The sequence below is a fragment of the Acyrthosiphon pisum genome, chromosome A3 (assembly GCF_005508785.2).
Source record: "Acyrthosiphon pisum isolate AL4f chromosome A3, pea_aphid_22Mar2018_4r6ur, whole genome shotgun sequence".
In the NCBI taxonomy this organism is placed as follows: domain Eukaryota; kingdom Metazoa; phylum Arthropoda; class Insecta; order Hemiptera; family Aphididae; genus Acyrthosiphon; species Acyrthosiphon pisum.
In genome coordinates this window covers 37178603-37199605 of record NC_042496.1, presented here as the reverse complement: position 1 = coordinate 37199605, position 21003 = coordinate 37178603, and the positions used below count along the sequence as shown (strand labels likewise).

The window sequence follows — 21003 nt, the reverse complement described above, 5'->3', positions numbered from 1 at the left end:
TATAAATATTTTGATTAAACACTGAAGTCTTAAGTTTGTTGAATTTAATCCATCGTTAGAAGGAAAAACCAACAATTAAAAATACAAAGAACAATAAAGGAAAAATGTTAACTGCGTTCAGCCATAAATTATTTAAGGTTATTCTAATACAAACAATAAACATGATATATATATATACTCATTATATCAGGTAGACAAACATTTCTTCTCAGACTTGAGAGGAAGTCTGCGGCTCAGCGCTATTTGTTTTCGGTCTCTGCCCATTACTTGCACATAGACAAAGCGCACTCACACAAAATAATCTCTTTCGTTGTTTTTAAGAACTTAATCTTAGAAAAAACACCTATTACAAAAATAATTAAATATAATATTATGGAGGGTAGGTGTATCGGATAATAATTTTATTTATTACAAAATTTAAAACAGACCGAAAAAATTGTATGTACATTTAAGTGGGTATTGAAACATTTAAAACAGTATTTAGACAAAATGATAAAATGTCAAAGTCAATGACCTTCAAAATTATTATTTTTTTTTATGGATGATTTCACTCAACTATAAGAGTACACAAAACCTGTTATTTTACCTCTTATTATTCAAATTATAAATCATAAGTAATAAGTAATATCATTATATATTGTATTATAATATCCAATGTATACCTATTCTTTATAGGCCCGTATTCAGCTAATTATAATAATTAATTTAATTTATTAGCTGTTCAATCTTTATGCGGTTTTTTTGCTTTTTGACAGAATTTTTAAATATGTCAAACATATCAAAGTGCACAGCTTTATTGTATTTGCCTATAGTATTAGGGTTTCCGTTACTTCGGAGATCGACACACAGCTATAGGATAGTTCATACATAATAATATTAGTATAATATATTGATTATTATTTAACTAATTAAATTTTTTTCGACCCGTAGATCGGCCTACAACTCCCATTCTACATTCTAGTCAATTGCAGGTCGCCGTCGCCTTTTCTTTTAGTTTCTAGAAAGTTTTGGCTCTTCCGAATCGTTTTTAATTCGAGCTACGAGCTGACGCCCTGCAGTTATCTTCACTTCAGTCATGGCTACATTATTCCATAATTATATTATGCAGCTCTTCTACGGAGTGTCTCTATGCATATAATGTTTTGTCAGTGGGTAATGTAAAATGCCCGTATAATATGGCGTATTAACCTATATCATATCTTACATTATCTATCATAACCCAAGTCCCATAGGTAGTTTCATAGTAGGTTCCCATATTAGATTTTCTAACATCCATTATAAGTCATGAATATAATATATTAAGAAAAGTGTGTGTTTAAATATGGTTTTCATTTTAAATGTCCACTTGGCCGTTGGGTGGGGGAGCAATCACCGCGAGAAACAGAAGTTTTCCCACACTTTCAAAACGCAAACATGACAGTTTAGGGTACGAACGAGTCAAACATTACAGCAGCGTATTATTGGGTATACTATATCATATTATTGTGTTCGTCGGACAGCATCGTCGTAATAATAACGATAAAAATCGATGACTGTATATAACGATATCAAAATATAATATTATCCACGCGAACGACGACCGTCTCTAATATAAATATTATATTATACAAATATGCGATACAAGCGTATCGAATCACAACAACTCGAGAGCGTAATCCGAGACCCGGGCGCCGTTGTTGTTGTCCGGCCAAAAGGAAAACGACTCAGTTCCGCGGCGCGTGCACGTCTCCATAATATTATCGTCGTAATCGTCGCGCCCGCCACCGCCCACCCGCCCGTCACCGTTGACTCTTCGGCTCCCGTGCGACGCGTCGCACAATTATTATTGGCCGTGCTAAACGCCCGCGAAATGAGATACTCTTGGGCGCACGTGTAAGTAGTGTGTGTGTGTGTGTAAGTGGTGTGTGCGTTTTTTTTGCCCGGCACACGTCGGCCACTTGACGACGACACGCGCGACCGGAACCCTAATTATTTATCGTCCGGTTTGTCGCCGTCGTTCTGTATTGTTCGCAGCTATTAAACGGGAACACGGGCGATCAATAATAACAATAGATAGGTATAAGCGTATAACAATATAATAAAATATGATATTATTATTATATCCACGGTAGTCGTTTTTTGCGATTACGATATCACACGCGTCAACAATGTAGTTATATTGTATCGTGACGTTATTATTAGTTATATAACATCATATTGAATGTATTGAACACACAGGGCCGTATTTAGGAGTAGGTACACCGAGTTCACTGTACTACGAGGGCTGCAACAAAAACCACCCAATTAAACAAAAACATTTATAAGAAAATTCTGGTTTGCTTAATTGCTTCACTTAATAATATTATAATGATATTGAAGGTGGAAATTAGGTCACTTTTGATGTTCATTTTTTTTTTTAAGTTAATTAAACTTTTTTAATTTTTATTATTTCTCATTACTATCACGCTTATAATAATTAATAACAATGTAAAACATATTTAAAAGTATACGAAAAAAGAGAAAATCATTAGATTTTTTTCCACAAGAAAACATTTTTTTTCTAACATTTGACTTAGCCCTTCTTCCCTGACACCAAACATACATTATTATGATGTAGGATGTACTTTTTCGCATGCTGTTGGAAATGGCCACATTATTTTAATAGTTTATGAATTCCGGTTAAGTGAATATTAATCATAGAAAATATTTTATGTTGTATTTATTTTTATAAAACGGTGTGGAGATCATCATCGTTCATTTTTAACACTTATAATGGTCTCAGTAGCCCGGCATGTTCGGCTAAACTGTCACCGATATATTATTATGCTCCATGGGGGTTCGTTTATTTCATAAACACCGACAACTTAATTCATATAATGCATAAATGGTCGTTTCGTCCCCATCCCTATATTATATGGTTTATGACAACTGCAGTAGGTACTCAGAAGTGTATTATATTTATATCATTTTTATTAATAATTCTTCATCATTAATACAGTGTTGATCCGTATCATAAATACATTACTTAATAATATATAACTATTAAAAATTTAAACATTCAAAAGAAAGCAATTTATATTTTGAAACCGACATTGAAATAAAAGTTCACGCACCGGTGCATATCACTACAACATATTATACTATGATAATATCTTATAGTACATAATATTATTATATCGAACATTAGCTGAGACTGATTAAGACGAAATATTACTTAAGCGAACAGGCAAACATTCCCAACTATTTTATATTGACTAACAATTGATTGTTTAATACAAAAATAAAAATGCACACTGCACATTATATATAATATGATACTTTTGCACAATAACTCGGTTAATATCGTTTACGAAATTATTATGTTTAGTAATATAATTATTTTTTTTTTTTATTAGACATAAAAGACCGCGGCAGCTCTGGCCATTGGTCTGACAGTAAATTACATTATTATTACACATTTACATAACATTTATACATATTATATATACAAGTTATATTTCTTTATATAAAGTGGATTTTTTTATCCACTATGCATTTTTACGTAATCCATTTACGCTCATCCATTACTTTTTTAATGAGAAATATAGAAAACTTGTTTTAATGAACTTTGTCGGTCAGTTAAAACTTAACACTTCGTCGGTATTATACATTTTCTTGATACGCTGAAAACTAATTTCTGTGGTAGAAACTTATGTTTGCCATTTTTGATAGCCAATTTATAAAATCCATCGAGACACATTATATAGTATAATATATAATATTATAATAAGTTGTTGAATGAGATAATACAATTAATCGAGATCATCAATCAATACGATAACCTAGTACACAGTAATACTGTACGCAGTATTATAGAGGTAAGGTGTTATAATATACAGCTATTATAATATTATATTATTATTATGACTATCGTCCTGTAGGTATAACATAATTCCGAGATAACCACTACTACCTATATTATGTAACATTCACCTGCAATACACCACTCAGTAAATGTCTGATTCGCAGTAGGTACCTAACATACCATATATATGAATATATTATATGCGTAGGTACTATAATAATATACAATAAAATCACGATTTTTCGTCACGTCGTATAGACGTAGGTGGTATGACGGAAAAACAAAATCAATCGTACAAACCAAAAAAAAAAAAAAACGAATCCCCAAACACACACGTCGACATAATATATTATAATACATGTATGCAGGCATACAGCGCGAGCACCGGCGACGGGTAATGAAGGGACAATATTGCGTTGATTTATTGTAAACGCCGCCCGAATCTGGCGCCATAATCCCTGTGTATATATTTGTACGTGGCACGTCTCTCGTCCCGTCCGTCCATTATTACATCGGTGGGGCGAATTTATTCTGTTTGCTCAGTTGCCGGCAAAAGGTCGCCCTGGCGAGTGTTGAAAAAATAATAACATTAACATGTGTTAAATAAGTATTTAGCCTTCTGTCGTCGTATCTCGGCCGTGCTTACACATACGAACAATGTTATACATATATAGTCGTATGAATTATTATATGTTTTACACGTCTCCGCAACTATAGGCACCGGACATAACAATAAACGTCGTTATTAAACCCGGAGGGTAGTAGGTATAATGTTGATGTGTATATTATTATATTGTTATATAGTTGTAAGTTGTTGTTAATGCAGTCGCAGTGTATAATATATTATTATTATATGTACATTTATATAATATACTATTATAATACGAGTCGGCACCGGCTGCTGTTGGTTTGCTTGGCGGACCAGGACGCTTTATACAATATACACTATATAATATATGTACCTATAGAGACCTCTCCGATCCGTGCAGGACGGCGATCGTGATCCTGGGTGCACCTATACATAATATATATACCCTATACACCGTGACGTTATTGTCACCGGTTTAATGAACTGTACACGCGCGGGGATAGCTATTTAACGTATTCGTGAGTTGCAGTAAAGGGTTCGATTGTGATGTCTATTGTATTACAATACATATAATATATTATATCCCTCGTCCGCCTTTGTACAACGTTGTCGCAGTGCAGTGTGTATGCCTAACTTTACCTACGACGTTTTTAATAGCCGCTTGTCCGCATCGCTAATATATACTGTCTTATCCATACTATATAGGTACATGGACGAGTAGCATGTTAAAAGTTACTACCAATGTTTTTGGACTTTTCATTCTTATAATTTACAAAATCCGCATATACACATATAAAATATACCTGCAGGCCCTATTGCGTTCGAAAAAAATAATGCATAATACACATAATTATATACATTGTATATCCATTATACACGAAACATTTTCAATATATCCATTTATATTAAATATTATATTCACCTTTAGCACCTTATATAATATATATTATACGCGTATAGAGTTAAATGTAATACTGCATTAGCTAACCATTGTACACATCATTCGATCGTTGTCGAAGGGCTTCGCCGGCGTGTCGTATTGTCCAGATTTCGTGGACCGTTACGAGTGCATATAGTGGGACAACGATCACAAATCATCGCGATGACTGCAGCAGAGTGCAGCAAAGCGCAAGCGACGTTTATACGAGACAATAACAAAAACACGATGTACATTATATATTTATTATTATACACATTAAAATTCTGTCAAAAACAAGATATGGGATTTATTACAAAATGTAATATATCGTAATGTTCTGCAGGTGCAATAGCCACTGCAGATTAAAATGTGTAAAAACGCAGAAATCGATAGGATCGCATAGATAATTTATAATATAAATACTGAAGTCTGAATCCCGAACAAGTCTGCATAAGCTATGCGGCACACTAGTTATTCGATTGAATATTTATACAATAATATGTATTTATCAAAGTAAATATTAAAATGCCGTAACTACAGTATACACATATTGGACGAGTATTATACCTACGGCGCACACTAAAATATTCCTACCGAAACTACAGCCAACACAGTTTTAAGTCGACCAACGTCTCTGCAGATCATATTTATACGCCATACGGCTATAGATACTGCTATAACGGTATCATTATATTATTAACATATTATACCTAGCTCAAAGTAATTTTTTTCTTATCTTTTACTGCAAGTTCCAGAAAAAAATTTAGCGAGTGCTATAAGTCCCAAGCCCTGCAGTTGTAATTGTTATAATTATTGTCGTTCGACCAAAAAGCACAAAATAATCGTCGCCGTCATAATATTATATCAGCTGGGGTGGTGAATAAAAACGACGATCATCGCGGTCGCATTTCGCACGTTGTCATCTTCCACCACCATTCGCTGCACATCATCCCGGCCACTATATATTATATAATATATATATAGTATAATACAAATATATATACGTATGACACGCGTATATGTGCTTATGTACATTATATAAATATAAATTATTTACATGCGTGTGGACGTCGCGCCGGAAGAATATAAAACGGGACTTTGCAGCCGGTGCAGGGGTGCGGCTGATTGAAATAAGACGTGTGCGCGTGCTTTCGCAGACAGCGGGGAATACAACATGACGGCACGATAACTACAGAAAAGAACGCGTTATATAATATAATATTAAATTAATAACGGCCCAGCGGACCGGAAGAACCGCCGCCGCCGCCGCCGGTGGTGGTGGTGTCAATTCTCCGGCATTTTGGCGTCGCCGGAGATTATGTCAAAACGTATATAATATGGTTGCGATTCACGAATAATATACACACCCACGCACTGTACCCACCCGGTCCGTCGGCTTTCCGCAATGGGCCCAACAAAACCTTTTCGATGTTATATTATAGCCGTACACATACTGTATAATATTATTATTGTTATTGTCTATTGGTGCTCTAGGCACTCGATATTATACTGCTGTGTGACTCGTCCACCTTTTTTTCTTCGATTATTCGGAGTTATTCAAAATTTAATTCTTGAATTATTTTAAATATACTTAATACCATGTTTTCAGTGTCTTATGAGTTGAGGTATTCGTACTACTATAAGGACTAGGGAGTGTCCTGTTGAAACGAAAATTAGACCCTCTCCCAATTCATTACTGCAACGTCTGTGAGACAAAATTCGTTCTTGGCGCCATTAATTTTTACTCTTGTACATTGTACTTCGTACATGATTATAATTTATGCTCATATTATAATAATTAACTGGGATTTACAATATATTATATAGACATACATAATATTATTTAGTCAGTAAATGTGTCTCTAGGTACGACTGATTCATTAAAACTTTTGCACTATTGTTAATATTATCAGCTTTTTCTGTTTTGATTATCGTTGCGATTTATAGCAGCGCGTGCTTCTCGTTGACAATTTTTTTTATTATAAACGCATCTGGAGTTCTCGTTCCTTTATGTCTGGACAGGGGCGGCTCCAGGGGGGCTAGGGGCCGCCCCCCCCCCCAAGTCCGTATTTATAAAAAATGTATATTGTTAACGAAAAATACATATTAAATTATTATAATATTGTCATATGGACTATATGGACTATATGTATAATGGTGTATACGATGTACCTGCTGGGTAAATGGACTAAAAATAGACAACTTGAATATGTGTTGTAAAAATTGTTGTTTTCTTTTTGTTATAAGATTTTGTAAAAATTATAACTTGCCCCCCCTCCCTAACCAAGGCACTGGAACCGCCCCTGTGTCTGGACCCATCGGCATTAATTATACATTTTATGTAACCATGTAGTATAGGTGCGTTAGACGTTAATAAAACTATAGAATGAAAAAACTAATACGATTGGACACATCCATTATAATATTTATAAATATTATAATATAAAGGTTTACTGATTTTCAAGTTTGGAAATGTTCAAACAAACATAAAATAAGCAACAAGATATTTTGTCAACTATACAGTTATTGAAAACTATACGGACTTAACGCGTACCGCCACTCCATTGTTTGCAGTTTTTAGCTGTATCAAATATTCGGATTGATTTATGTTTCCCTTTATATAGATATAATATGTAAACGTAACGCGTATTGTGTACGTATTACATATATTATTTTACTAGCGTCGATTTTGTTAACAGTTTAACATTGTAGAATTTTGTATCATATACGATTTCTGAAATACGAAAACATAAAACTTTATCGGTTTGCAGAGTTGTGAAGTATAATAATATATACGTTATAGGTATTACGACTTTCTTTATACATATAGATATAGAAATATCAAACTCTAAAAGTTTCAATGCATTGAATGTCTGCAAAATGCTGAAAATGTAATATACAAATAACATAATTTTTGCATTTATTTTTGCAGTTTTTAAGCAAAATAAAATCGTAGCTGTAAATATATATTTATTTAGATGTGCTTTTGATTTAAAGTCAGTTTTTCGGTATTACATAAATGTTTGACTGTCTGAGAAATAATGCTATTACCGATTTCTAATCATTATGTTCGATTTTTTTTTTTAAAACGTCTAACTAGTATACAATATTGGTAGTAATGCAGTATTATAGAAATTATAGTAATAACATAAAACCAAATACGATAGCCGGAAAAGCGCAAAATTCAGACGGACATTCGAAATAAAATCAATAGAAGTACCTGTATCTAAAATCTCCTCGGGGAAAACTATTAAGAATTAACGAGTTTAAGTATTTAGCGGTTTAGAGATAAATTCGAAAGCTATTCCAACATGTACATGTGTCCGGCGCGTTTTTACACACAATATATGTAGCGTGCATTATATATATTATATAAGTATATACCTCCTACTGCAATATTTAATTTAATTTTGAAAAATTTACGTCAATCATCCGGCTCGCTGGTGTTTATTATCTACCTGGTACCTACGGGTTTATAATATATATAATATTACGTGCGTATAGTTGCCGTATATAAATAAAAACTGCTGCTTAAAATGAAAAAGTTGCTCGTGTATATATAGGAGTGTAGTTATGGTAGACGTGTTCTCGGTGTGAATATTTTAAATGTATATTTCCCCATGTGTGTGTACCTACTGCACACTGTACACACTGCACTTGAGTATTTTATAATATATAATATTATATTAATATCATATTATTATATTGTACGGCGCATAATAATATATACCTATAATATAATATTGTATACAATATTAGGCGTCATAGTGTAGGTAAAATTCAGACTCGTGATGGTTTCCCGAACACTGACCGTCTATATTATAGATAGTTCCTTCCCTGAGGATTTACGATCTTTGGTAGGACGTGAACAACAAACCGGATGGGAGAACGAAGGCAACCGATTGACCACGTCACGATTACTCTCCGCAGCAGAAAATTATATATATATTTACCGTTGCCCGTTGCCCGTCGCCGCGCGCGCGAAAACAACTGTGACCGGACAGAAGATTTGTTTACGCATTTTATTACATCGGGTTTCGTTTGTTTTTGGCAAATTGAAAATACAAAAAAACTCGAATCCCTCGAGCTTTGAACAGATGTTGATCCCTATATTATATATACGTCACCGCAAGCTACCGTCCGCCGACAATAACCTAATTTAAAGTTCCCAAAAAAGTAATTGAATACTCGCATAAATATAGTCTATTATAGACTACCTATACTCTATTACTATACTTTAAAATTTCATGAAAAATTATGCTTTAATGCTTTTAAATAACCTGCACGATCTCTGTCTTACACACTGTATTTATTATTTCGGTGCTCATCGGTTACTTTGATAACTTAAAATATATACCTCTCTTAAACTTTAGGCTTTGTGCCAATTTATAGAGATATAGAAACAAATACAAGTGTCACAAATCCTTGGTGAAATTATTCATTTTCCAAAACTTGTAGTTGCCAAAATCAAAATTGAATTCAGACGTAATGCTCTCTTCGGCCCGGTGCCAATTAAATTTATCCCATAAAGAGTACCCAGTTTTTTATAACAGAAAAATTTCTAGGTGTATATACTCTATAATCACTATAGTTTTAAAAACATATTATTATGTGTAATTACACGTCTAGTAAACATTTTTACGTCTTGAATCGATTGAATTAAAATATATTGTATACTGTGTTACTGTATGTATATAATATTCAGTAAGTACAGGATTAACATATTAAGTCCTATAATATAGATGGCACTCGGGAGATGTTGAAAAAAATATCTTACTCGAAAAAATGTACTTTATTATATATAAGTCTAAATATGAATTTCTCAATGAAGTGTAAAAATAATTGTGTTAGTACTAGTAACTTTGAAAATATGTATTAATGTAGAATAAGTGCCTACACGCTCAAAATGTCTTAATCCGACACTGCATATATTGTATTATAGTAATTCATATATAAAATAAATAATTAGAATAAAATTGTATAGTATATAGGTATAGGAAGGTACTATGTAACATTTACAGACATCCCAAAAAGGTATTTGGTGATACCTATATATTATATTTTAAACTATAATGTCGTAAGGTTTGTTTCAATAAACTTCACCACTTTAAGGTTTTTATTAGCATGTTATAATACATAATTTATTGAAAGCTTTCATATACCCTATACAGTATATTATACATATTATTTAACTATCATTTTAATATTAAATGCATAGACCCATCTAGAAATGTTTAATGTACGGTATAACAATTCCCCACCCCTGATTTCGAAAGATGTCATTATTATATAGGTACCTACCCCTTTTATATATAGGATATACACTATTATATATTTAATAATTCGTAAACACTTGCTACTATAATATGTTTTGTTCGGACGCGATTGACAATGCGAAATCGGATGATTTAGCAGATTTACATCAGGGTTGAATGAGTTTTGAAATAGTAAAAAACACACCCGTCGTATACTTTAATAATATACAACGACAATAGTGTGACGACCGCGGGGGACGGCTTGTTTTATTATTATAAATCTATTGACGCTCGTCTGAACACAATGGAAAAACACCGAGTTAAACACTGTTGGACGATACGTTCGGTGACGATGACACACCAAAAAGAGACACTATACATCAGTACATTGCACAAAATATATTTCAAACATACACACTACACTGCAGTATTACACACGCAATCGCGATGTTATTTATTTATATTCAATTAACTTCAGACGAGATTTTGAGCGCGGATAACCCCCTCATGAACACGCCTCGGACGCATTCATAGAAACAGTGATATTATAACGAGAGTGAGAGAGAGAGAGAAAAAGAGAGGGACGACAGAGAGAGAGAGAGAGAGAGACACGGTCAATTAATCGCGCCGAAAAACCCGGCAAAGGTCTACACGGTACATTGGCCACCGGACGTAAAGTTGCAAGCGAAACACATCTGTTGAGTTATACGCCACCACCGCGTCGGAGGAAATAATATAACATAAATACGATGCGTCCGTTTCGAATACTCTTCACATTATGCTGCAGTCGTCATTACTCATGTCTCACCATATTTTGAATCTAGTCTGTTCTCGTTTAGACGTATCGAAATGAATCATTCACTAAAACAGCAACATAGGTATATAATAGGTACCACGATATATATTTTGTGAACCTCGCAGTACCTATACACTCGTGCCTTATTATAGTTATTGATTATTAGGTATCCTGCAGGTGGTCATGTTACAAAACGAGAAATCGTTTTTAAATTTAAAGATAATAGTTGTATTCAAAGTTTTGCATATTTGAGGACAATTACATAAATTATATAATACGAGGCGATACATTTTCCCATATAAAATGATTATAAAATCTAATATACCTAAATATTAGCTGCAGAATTACACAGATTATTATCCTATATATACTGGCAGCAGTAAACTAAAAATTAAATGTACATAGGTTTATACAACATAATATATTTCATATTTTATGTACCTATGTAAGATTAATGTTATTACAGTATATTAGCATATGATAAGGAAAATTATCAACAATTAGCCTTTTGTCTAAAAAACAGCCTTATCACTTTCGGTAAATATACATTTTTTATTAAATTTCCATTGAATTACCTCAACACGTACCTAAAATCATAAGAATTTATTAAGCTGTATTCCAATCATCATATATGATCTTTGAAAAAAAATATGTAATATTTTAATTTGAAACTTTATTATGAAAACTCAGCTAAAAATAAATTATATTATATTGTGATTTAAGCTACAAATTGCTATTTATTTTTGAAATTTAGCAGATTTATTTTGAAGCGTTTAAAAAAGATAATAATTCAACATTTAAATGTAATTTATAAATTCATAGGAATAACATTTAAAATAACCAACAACGACAAATATTAAAAATAATAAATAAACAAGTAAACAACTATTATAAATTATAAATAGCGTATAGGAATAGTTTCACTCATAGGATCTTTTACTCTTTTATATAACAAAATGGTTTAAAATACTAGGTTTAAATAAAATGTGTAAGCATTTTTACTTTCTGCAGTTCAATAAAATAATCATGCATGTTTGAGCTCGTAAAGTTTTGTTAGGGCAACTTAAATTTAATACATATAATTGAGAATATTAAACTCTAATATAAAAAGGAAATCGAATAAAAAAATTATTTAAATATTTCAACTTTACGGTTAATAAATGCCGTATAATATAATATACCTAAATACCGTCATAATTATTAAACAAATTCTTACATATAGAACGAATGATAATAATCATGTGAGAAGGGAGCAGGTTAAGAGGGGTAGAAATTTAAAAAAAAGTAAAAAGAGAAGTAAATAGACGCGTTGCTGTCGGCCTTTTGCACGTGCCTTTTAAATAAAAGGCCAATGCCGCCTCCATCAACGAATCAAAGGTCCTGCATGCGCGCGTGTTTAAACGGAACCGAACTTTATTGGATTTAAGAGGTGGAAAGTAAACATCACGTTTACATTTATACACACACACACACACATATATATATATAGTACAAGCAGCGTAGGTTTTTGTGATGCAAGGCCGAACAACACTAAGAGTATATAGAGTATAGTGTGGTGGTGTATACACAAGGTTCGGAGGGGGGCGATGGAAAAACAAAAAAAAAGGGGAAAACGAGAGAAAAACAATATATATACCCGCGCTCATCTCTAGTAGTAGGACGTACACTCTCTTTGCACAACAGTAGCAGCAACAGCAGTCATAAGTATACACAAGACCCACGGACTTTTGCGCGAAGTTTATCCGCCAAGGGGTTTTGCGCTGTTTGTTTAGGACAAAAAAGATAACCTTTTAAAAACGGACCGAATACTAGCGGCAGCGCTCCCGTTGATTAACAGTGGGTGAAGAGTGGTGCGGTTGTTGGTAACGGGTGGTCGTGGTACCTATATATAGATGGACTTTTACTGACGCTGTTCTTCCATAATATGAAATATATTAAACATACATTGTACATGTGAATATATGTGAATATATGTGAGTATATGTATGTTTAATGTTTATACGTAGGTAAGTACTAGGTACTGTACGACTGTTTTGAAGTCACTCAACTTTATAATATATAATAAGTATTGTGTTCGTGTTGCGTATAAATACTTCAAATAAGCCTCAAGGGTCACAAATGGAGACAAGTTTAATGATCCACAATAATAACCTATACGGTTATTCATAAATATAAGTTTAACGGATTTCGGTTTAAAACCATGAAATATATTCTCTATGATCGGAATGCACTAATATGCATATAGGATATATATTATAACTATACATAGGTATAGTAATTTATTATACTAATTAGTCTGGTATTATTTTTTTTTAAGCATTACGAATCCTACGTGGGTCGTATCTAATCCTGGCTACTGTAATTAGATCTATATAGGGTCCTACGATTCTCTCTTGATATCTTATATTTAATCGGTCATTCCTCTGACCACGTTACACTACCATGTTACCAAACCGCTTTGGAATATATTATAATAGACTTACAGCTGGACAGCTTGACTATTGTGGAACTAAACGAAGTTATTTTTACAGGTGTGGTTTCAGAACCGCCGGGCGAAATTCCGAAAACAGGAAAGGCTAGCCCAGCAAAAATCGTCGCAGTCCAGCAGCAGTAGCACTGTGGACGCGACCAGCATAAAAACCGAACCGAAACAGTGCGGTCAATCGAAAGACGGCAAGCCTGGCACACCGTCCACGCCGGGCAGCATATCTTCGAACAACGGTTCTAGCGACATGAAATCGGTCAATGGATCAGGTAAAATTTAAAAGCAGCTAATACTTTTACCTTAAACCACGGACTGAGATATAATATATCTTAGTCCGTGGATTAAATATACATAATATCGCGAATTTCATCGATAAACAATGTAGGTAGGTGTACTAGGTGTAGTATAAAATAGGTAGGCTGTATATAGAAGAAAAACGTCAAATATGTATTTAAGATAAAAACGTACACGATAATTTATAGACTTATAATATATTGATTACTGCAGATGTTTGAAAACACAAACCAAATATGTGATATATTTTTTAGTTATTACGGAGATATGAAAGAACAAGGGGAAATGCTAATTTATTGTTTTAAGGCATAGGAATTTCTGTTAGTACTTACATACTATGTGAAGGCTACCCATACAATTTTTTTCTTTTAAACATTTTATGAAATAATGTGAGACGCTACATAATTGTTTTCTTTACGAAGGTAGCTATAGCGTTCAATACTTCGATGGTCCACCAGACTTTTTGGTTCAAGTCTCCGACCACGAACCGAGCTAGGGCTCATAGATCCGGAGCGTTCTAGATTTTTTTCTTGTGACTGGTACATTACGTTTAAAGTGGTAGAAACAGGACTTGGCGAACCGGGAACGAGACTAGATGGAAAGGGTCTGGAGACTAGGTGCGAGATGGGAATAAGAGAAAAAAATTACATACTTGTAAATAGATGGAAGAACTTCATTTAAATTAAATTTGGTGCCAATAGGAAGCCGAAGAGCATAAAAGTATAAAACTCTGAATAAAAGGAACAAAATAAATTCAAAGTAAAATTCATATAATGATGATGCTAAAATAATAAAAATAACACCATACATAGTACACTTGCATCTCCTTGACGCGGATGTATGTTAGTGTACCTTTCATATTACGATTGCCAATAGCTTCGAAGCAAATAATTTTAAAATGGACTAGATGTCGATGTAATACAGTTAATACTATTATATCTTAATCTTATATTGTATAGATAACTGTGTCACGATGATCTGATATATAATATATTAAAATTTAATTATTCAATGAATTTAGGGGGCAAGTGTTGTGTAGAAACCATTCGCCCCATCAGTCAGCTCACAACATTTATAAAAAAAAAATATACATCCTGCAGATGAGTTCATAAAAAACAAACAAAACGAAGTAATAGAACATTGCACGTTTACAATAATAAAATCACATAATATTATAACATGCGGTAATAGTATAGGTACCTATATTAAGTATTGAATTTATAGGTTTTTGAAATGAGTACAACATAATATACATTTGTGCCATAAAATATTTTATTTAGGCACAGAAAAATCTCCTTAAAACGGAATCGCTCGGTACTAACTGATTATAATATTATATCCGTTATAAAGGCGAGTTTCTGTTATAGGGAGACTAAAATATACGGAAAAGGTATAAGTTATACGTGACTGTTGTTATTTTCCGTGGCTTGGAGATTGCCGTCTCATAGGGGGCCCATTATAAGAAGGTTTTACTGTCTACATATTATTATGGTTTCGGGATTTCGGTAAGACGCTTTTCAGGTCGGCGACCAAATTGAACTACCTACCTAAGTAATATATTATAATGTGAGGCGTTTTTATATGTATTTGGGACCGAAAACGCGCAGTCAGGTGGCAAATATACTGCATTTTTCAATCGGCTACTGGTTGCGCGTGGACGGAACTTCAGCTGCGTTGTATATTATATATATATACGTCAGAATAATGCAATATCGGGGGTAACGGACGGGACGCAGCAACAGGGTTATGACAAATGGACACGACCATGGTAAAAGATCGAAAACGTACAAAATGATGTTTATAATATATCATTATTCTACGATATTTTCGTGGTATCGCCGTTGCAGTAGTCAGACGGGGGGACGATAGGACCACGAACGCGAATAGAGTGGAAAAAAATCATTTCTCGAGGGTTCGGGTCTGACTACTCCGGCGCAGATGACTGATTATTTTCGTGGGACCGACGGGATAAATCTGAAAAGTAGTATATAAAGACGTCGGGAGCGCGAGAAGCGAGCGCGTCGGCGACGGTGCAGTGGTGGGGGGGGGGCGGTGGGCAATAGTGGGACGAGAGACGGCGTGGTGTATAAATCCAAAAAAGAAAGGCGAGCCGATCACATACATATATATATACGAATAAAGTCTGTGCCGACCGACCTCGCCGGGGCCTCCTCCCGTCCAGACATCTCCTCTCACGAACCCCCCCGAGGCCACACCCACACGCGAATCTTACACACACACCCACACGTTTATACATTACACGGTATGGCTGCTGCGGCAAAATTCGCCCTCTGCCGCCTTTGCCCACCCGGCCAGCGCGTCGCATTCGCATTAAAACGAACGATCGGCCGTGGCGCGCGTGCAGTGTCGGAGAGACGCGTACTACAGCGCCGTGACGTTTAATCTAGAAAATTGCTGTTGGTTACGTCGTTCGTTTCCATTAGTGTCAGACGACCCGTAGGACACATATGTACTATACACACGTATATATATATATACGCGGGTGGTGCGCTCGAGACAGCGAGTGAGAGAGATATGCTGCAGATCGTTCGGTGAAGAGGAGTGCAGACGATAATTTGTTCTGTTCGGCGGGTGGGTGGGCTGCAGGTCGGTGGGGGGGGGGGGGGTGAAAGAAAGAAAAATTGTTACGAATACGGACCGAAGGGGGTTGGGGAGCAAAAACTATATACATGTATGTGTGTGTGTGTGTGTGTGCGTTTGGCCGGTGCCGCGGCGGCGGTCGTCGATGATCCACTTTGACAGCGAACAACAATCCGGCGGCGGGGTAACGGCGGCGATTAAAAGTTAACTAAGATAATAGATATTTCTCCCCGAACATCACGGACGGGCGCGATTAATCCTAAACACCACCCCTCACGAGCCGAACGTTTTAAATCACGCGCGCGCGCGCGCCCCGTAGAATGGTTCCATATATTTTATTGTCGCCGGCCAAATGAGACGAACTTGGCGTGGGCGAGGTGCACTGAAACTGCAACCGTGCCTCTAAGTGCGCGTTGATAAATCACTGCACAGCGTTCTGCCGTTGCGTTAGAGCTAAAGCCGACCCCGACAACCGACGAACGGGTTTGCAAAAGTTTTTGTCCGACAGACACAATGCGAGACAAGTGAATGCCAATGCGGTGTAACATAATATATCAGTGACGGACAGCGACGGTGTGGCTCATGTTTGAGTGGGGGCCCAGTAATTTTCACTGGGCCCCATACAAACTTTAAAAAAAATTTAACTGCCTTTTAAATTTTAATATATAATTGCAATAAAATTATTTTATTTTTAATTAAAATTAATGTATTGTTTTAAAATGATTTGTTATAATAATACATTGTTTAAAAAAAAAATATAATCAACAATGTTTTACAAATTTTTTTTACAATTTCATACATAAAATAGAAAAATTATGCTTCTTATTGTAAAGAAAATTAATAAACATAAATATCATTAATTAAATTAATTATAAATTATTATTAAAGTAGTAGTTTTTAATTAATTTCTGGAAGATCCTAAAATATCTATTATTTCATCTAAGTTTGAAAATTAAATGATTATGTCTTATTCAACAAACAGTCAAGTTAGAATCCAGCTATATTGTTGACTCATCAGAGACCTAAGTTTTGTTTTCAAGTATTAAGTTTTTAAATATTAACACACTTAACTTTCAAAAGTGATTTAAATATACATTTTCCTATTTGGCTATGAACCCCCGCTCTCCGCCACTGGGTCAGACCGTCATCGGTGGTGAATATACGAGGCCTCCCTCAGGCCTGTTTATTTTACGTAATTCTAATATTCTATAATATTGTTTATATATATAATATATGGTTCCAATATTATTATTATCTAGACATGATGCTTGCCGTCAAAAGTAGTTCACATAATACAAATCCATCATAAATATAATATAATATTAGGTACTAAATAGATATAAATATTTTTTCAAAATCCTCCCTCTATCCTTTGAGCATATATATTATACATACAGAATTTATTACTATAAATTTATAATGTTATACAGTGTTTCCGAAGGACTAGGACAATATAATGTTTAAAGAGGAATCCTCCAGACGCTGCGGTAATAATATGTTTTTACTTAATACATAATGCACGCCAATGAGGCGACCTGCAGGAGCGATGTACCTTGAGCGTGTTCAATTTCCATTAAGTGTTAATACGTTATGAAAGGAAATGTTGTATCATTAGTCATTACCTATTTTAAAATAATGATTGGTATAACATTTAAAAAAAATTTCGCTTGAATATTGATTTAGGTGTTGTATAGTGTAGACTTTAGAGTAAAAACGTAAAGTTATGTTAATTAAAGTAATGTTACGTTTTTGTAGCTATTAACGGGTCGTTCTGAAACACACGCAACACGCCTATCATGTTTTAAAATTAGCCGAAAAATGTTAACAGGAATGTATGTTTTGTATTTTGTTATAAAATACTATAATATGCTAAAATGCCTCTAAAACTAAAATATTAAAAAATAAAAATAAAACGGAAAAATATAAACGGTACATTAATATATGGTACTAGATTTATCAATATTTTATGCTTTTATTGCCATGGTGGTAACCACTAGTGATGGGCATAATCGAGATATTTCGAATTTCGATTATATAATAATCGAGTGATTTTTTTTTCGATGATATCTCGTTTATTTTAAAAACAATGGATTCTTGATCTATTTTAAATTAAAATGGTAAAAAACTCAAAATGTATATAACTGAATATAAATTATTTCGAATAATGTCCATGGAACGAGGGAATTATCAATTAACTATCATACATTTTAATCAAATTATTATTAAATTGTTGTTGACTTCGAGTCTGTATTTTCGTCTTTCGAGTTTATAATACAGTTACCTATTACATTTACCTAATAATGTTGTATTATTCTTAGTTATTTATATTCTAAACATAGACGTATTTAATATTTATGGCTATGATAGTTATGATTCTATATAATCTTTAATCACTCAACTACAAAACAATAATAATTGCTTAGAACCGACTAGAACGTTTAGGGTCCGCCGGCCTGCCACACTATGCGTTTTAGCGGGTCCGGTCGAAACTCTAAACTAAAAACTAAAAACATTAAAAGCTAAGAATAGTAAGAAATAAGAATCTGTATTTCTTACCAATTAAAATATATCTATTTAAAAATTTGGTTTATAGTCTTGATACTAATTCGATAATGCACATCACTAGATATTATTCAAAACATTTTGATTTTCGATTATTTTGATGGAGTGATCTCTCGATTATGGCAATATCTTGATTAATAATGTTTCAATCGGAAATTTGGTAGTTTCGAATGATTATTTCGAGTGATATCTCGATTATGAAAATGTCTCGATTACTAATCATTCGATTGTTAAAATCATTCGATTATGCCCATCACTAGTAACCACATCAACGAATTTAAAGGATACTGCATTACTATATTATTATAGCTTTTGTTGACGAAACGCTTAATTATTTTTAGATCAACCATTTCTCATGATGGCTCAATGTTCAATTGTTCACACTAAATAGAAAATATAACTTATGATAACTATAATGTCGTGACGCGAATACGCGATTATTTTTTATATCAATACTCAATAATTTGTAATCAACAAATGGAAAAACCCCCCAAAAATAATTAATTTGTATGAACGAACATTTTCGATTGACTTTAGTACGATTTTCCCACGCAAAACCATTTTTATGGATAAATTACGGATGATTTGTCGTCGTCTTATTAGTTAGACGCACTCTTGAACGAAAAATGTTTGAATCGGGTGGGACGACAGCAACGACTATTTTGCCAAGACTAACTGACAGAAAATACCTAATTGTGGTATACAATAAATAAAATTATTATTTATTACAATAGGGGTGATAGCGATTATAACGGCAGAGTTTATACATATACCGTGGTCGGTCAGTTGCGTTCAGTGTGGTTCAGAACAGGCAGACCACCGCGGCCGCGTAGGTTCGTAACCCTACTGGATAATCTCTCTGAATAATATAACAGGACCGTGGTCAGAGACCACCATTGTATAACCGTAGTGAGTAGTGACCACAAATGTTTATTATAAATTATAATATTACGTTATCAAATAAATATTTGCGAATAATATACAAAACATAATATTATAATAATAAATAATATTCGTTATATCAATATGACAATATTATATATGTTTAAATTTTAAACTATAAAGGTGCATTTACGAATTTACACACTATTTATACTTATTTTATTAGACGTGTACAGAATTTTGCGTCTGCGGTAATATTTTAAACCGGCCAGAAAATAAAAAATACACAGCCCACTTATTTCCCTCATTACCTATGGCATAAGTAAAATGTGGGAGAATTAAAAAAACTTTGTAGGTAATAGGTATAATAAGTGTATAACACGTTCAAAAATTAATCTTGGCAAGGCCGTAATATTGCAGTTGAGTGGTACAGGGGTCATGACTCCCCTACCCCACCCAGACATTTTTAAATTTAGAACAAGTTTTTATATTTTGAACTTAAAAATGATAAGTGTCCAGTATACATATTAAAAAAATTGTTGGACCACCCCGAAATTGTTTTTCAGTTACGACCTTGCACCTTGGCAGTCGCGGGCAACCGTAAAGATTTAAAAAATAAACTGTGGCCAAAAACTATATTGTATTATACTATATAAACAAGAGGAAAAGACAAAGGAAACTGTTTAAGGGAATCCGATACCGTGATTTTCTGTTTCCGTCTAACACACACGTGACATAGTATTTTAGACGTGTTTTTTGCCAAACATACCAATTGATCTAATGACGCGATAAGAATT

The 21003-nt window shown here is 33.8% G+C and overlaps 1 protein-coding gene across 1 annotated transcript in view; it reads left to right on the top strand.

The window, feature by feature from the left end:
- The window catches only part of LOC100570786 (paired mesoderm homeobox protein 2A), a 44470-nt gene that overhangs the window by 18254 nt on the left and 5213 nt on the right, over positions 1 to 21003 (top strand). Inside the window, exon 3 of the mRNA XM_003242889.4 lies at positions 13914 to 14136. Within this exon, the coding sequence (XP_003242937.1) occupies positions 13914 to 14136 (223 nt within the window). The remainder of the gene's footprint in view (positions 1 to 13913; positions 14137 to 21003) is intronic.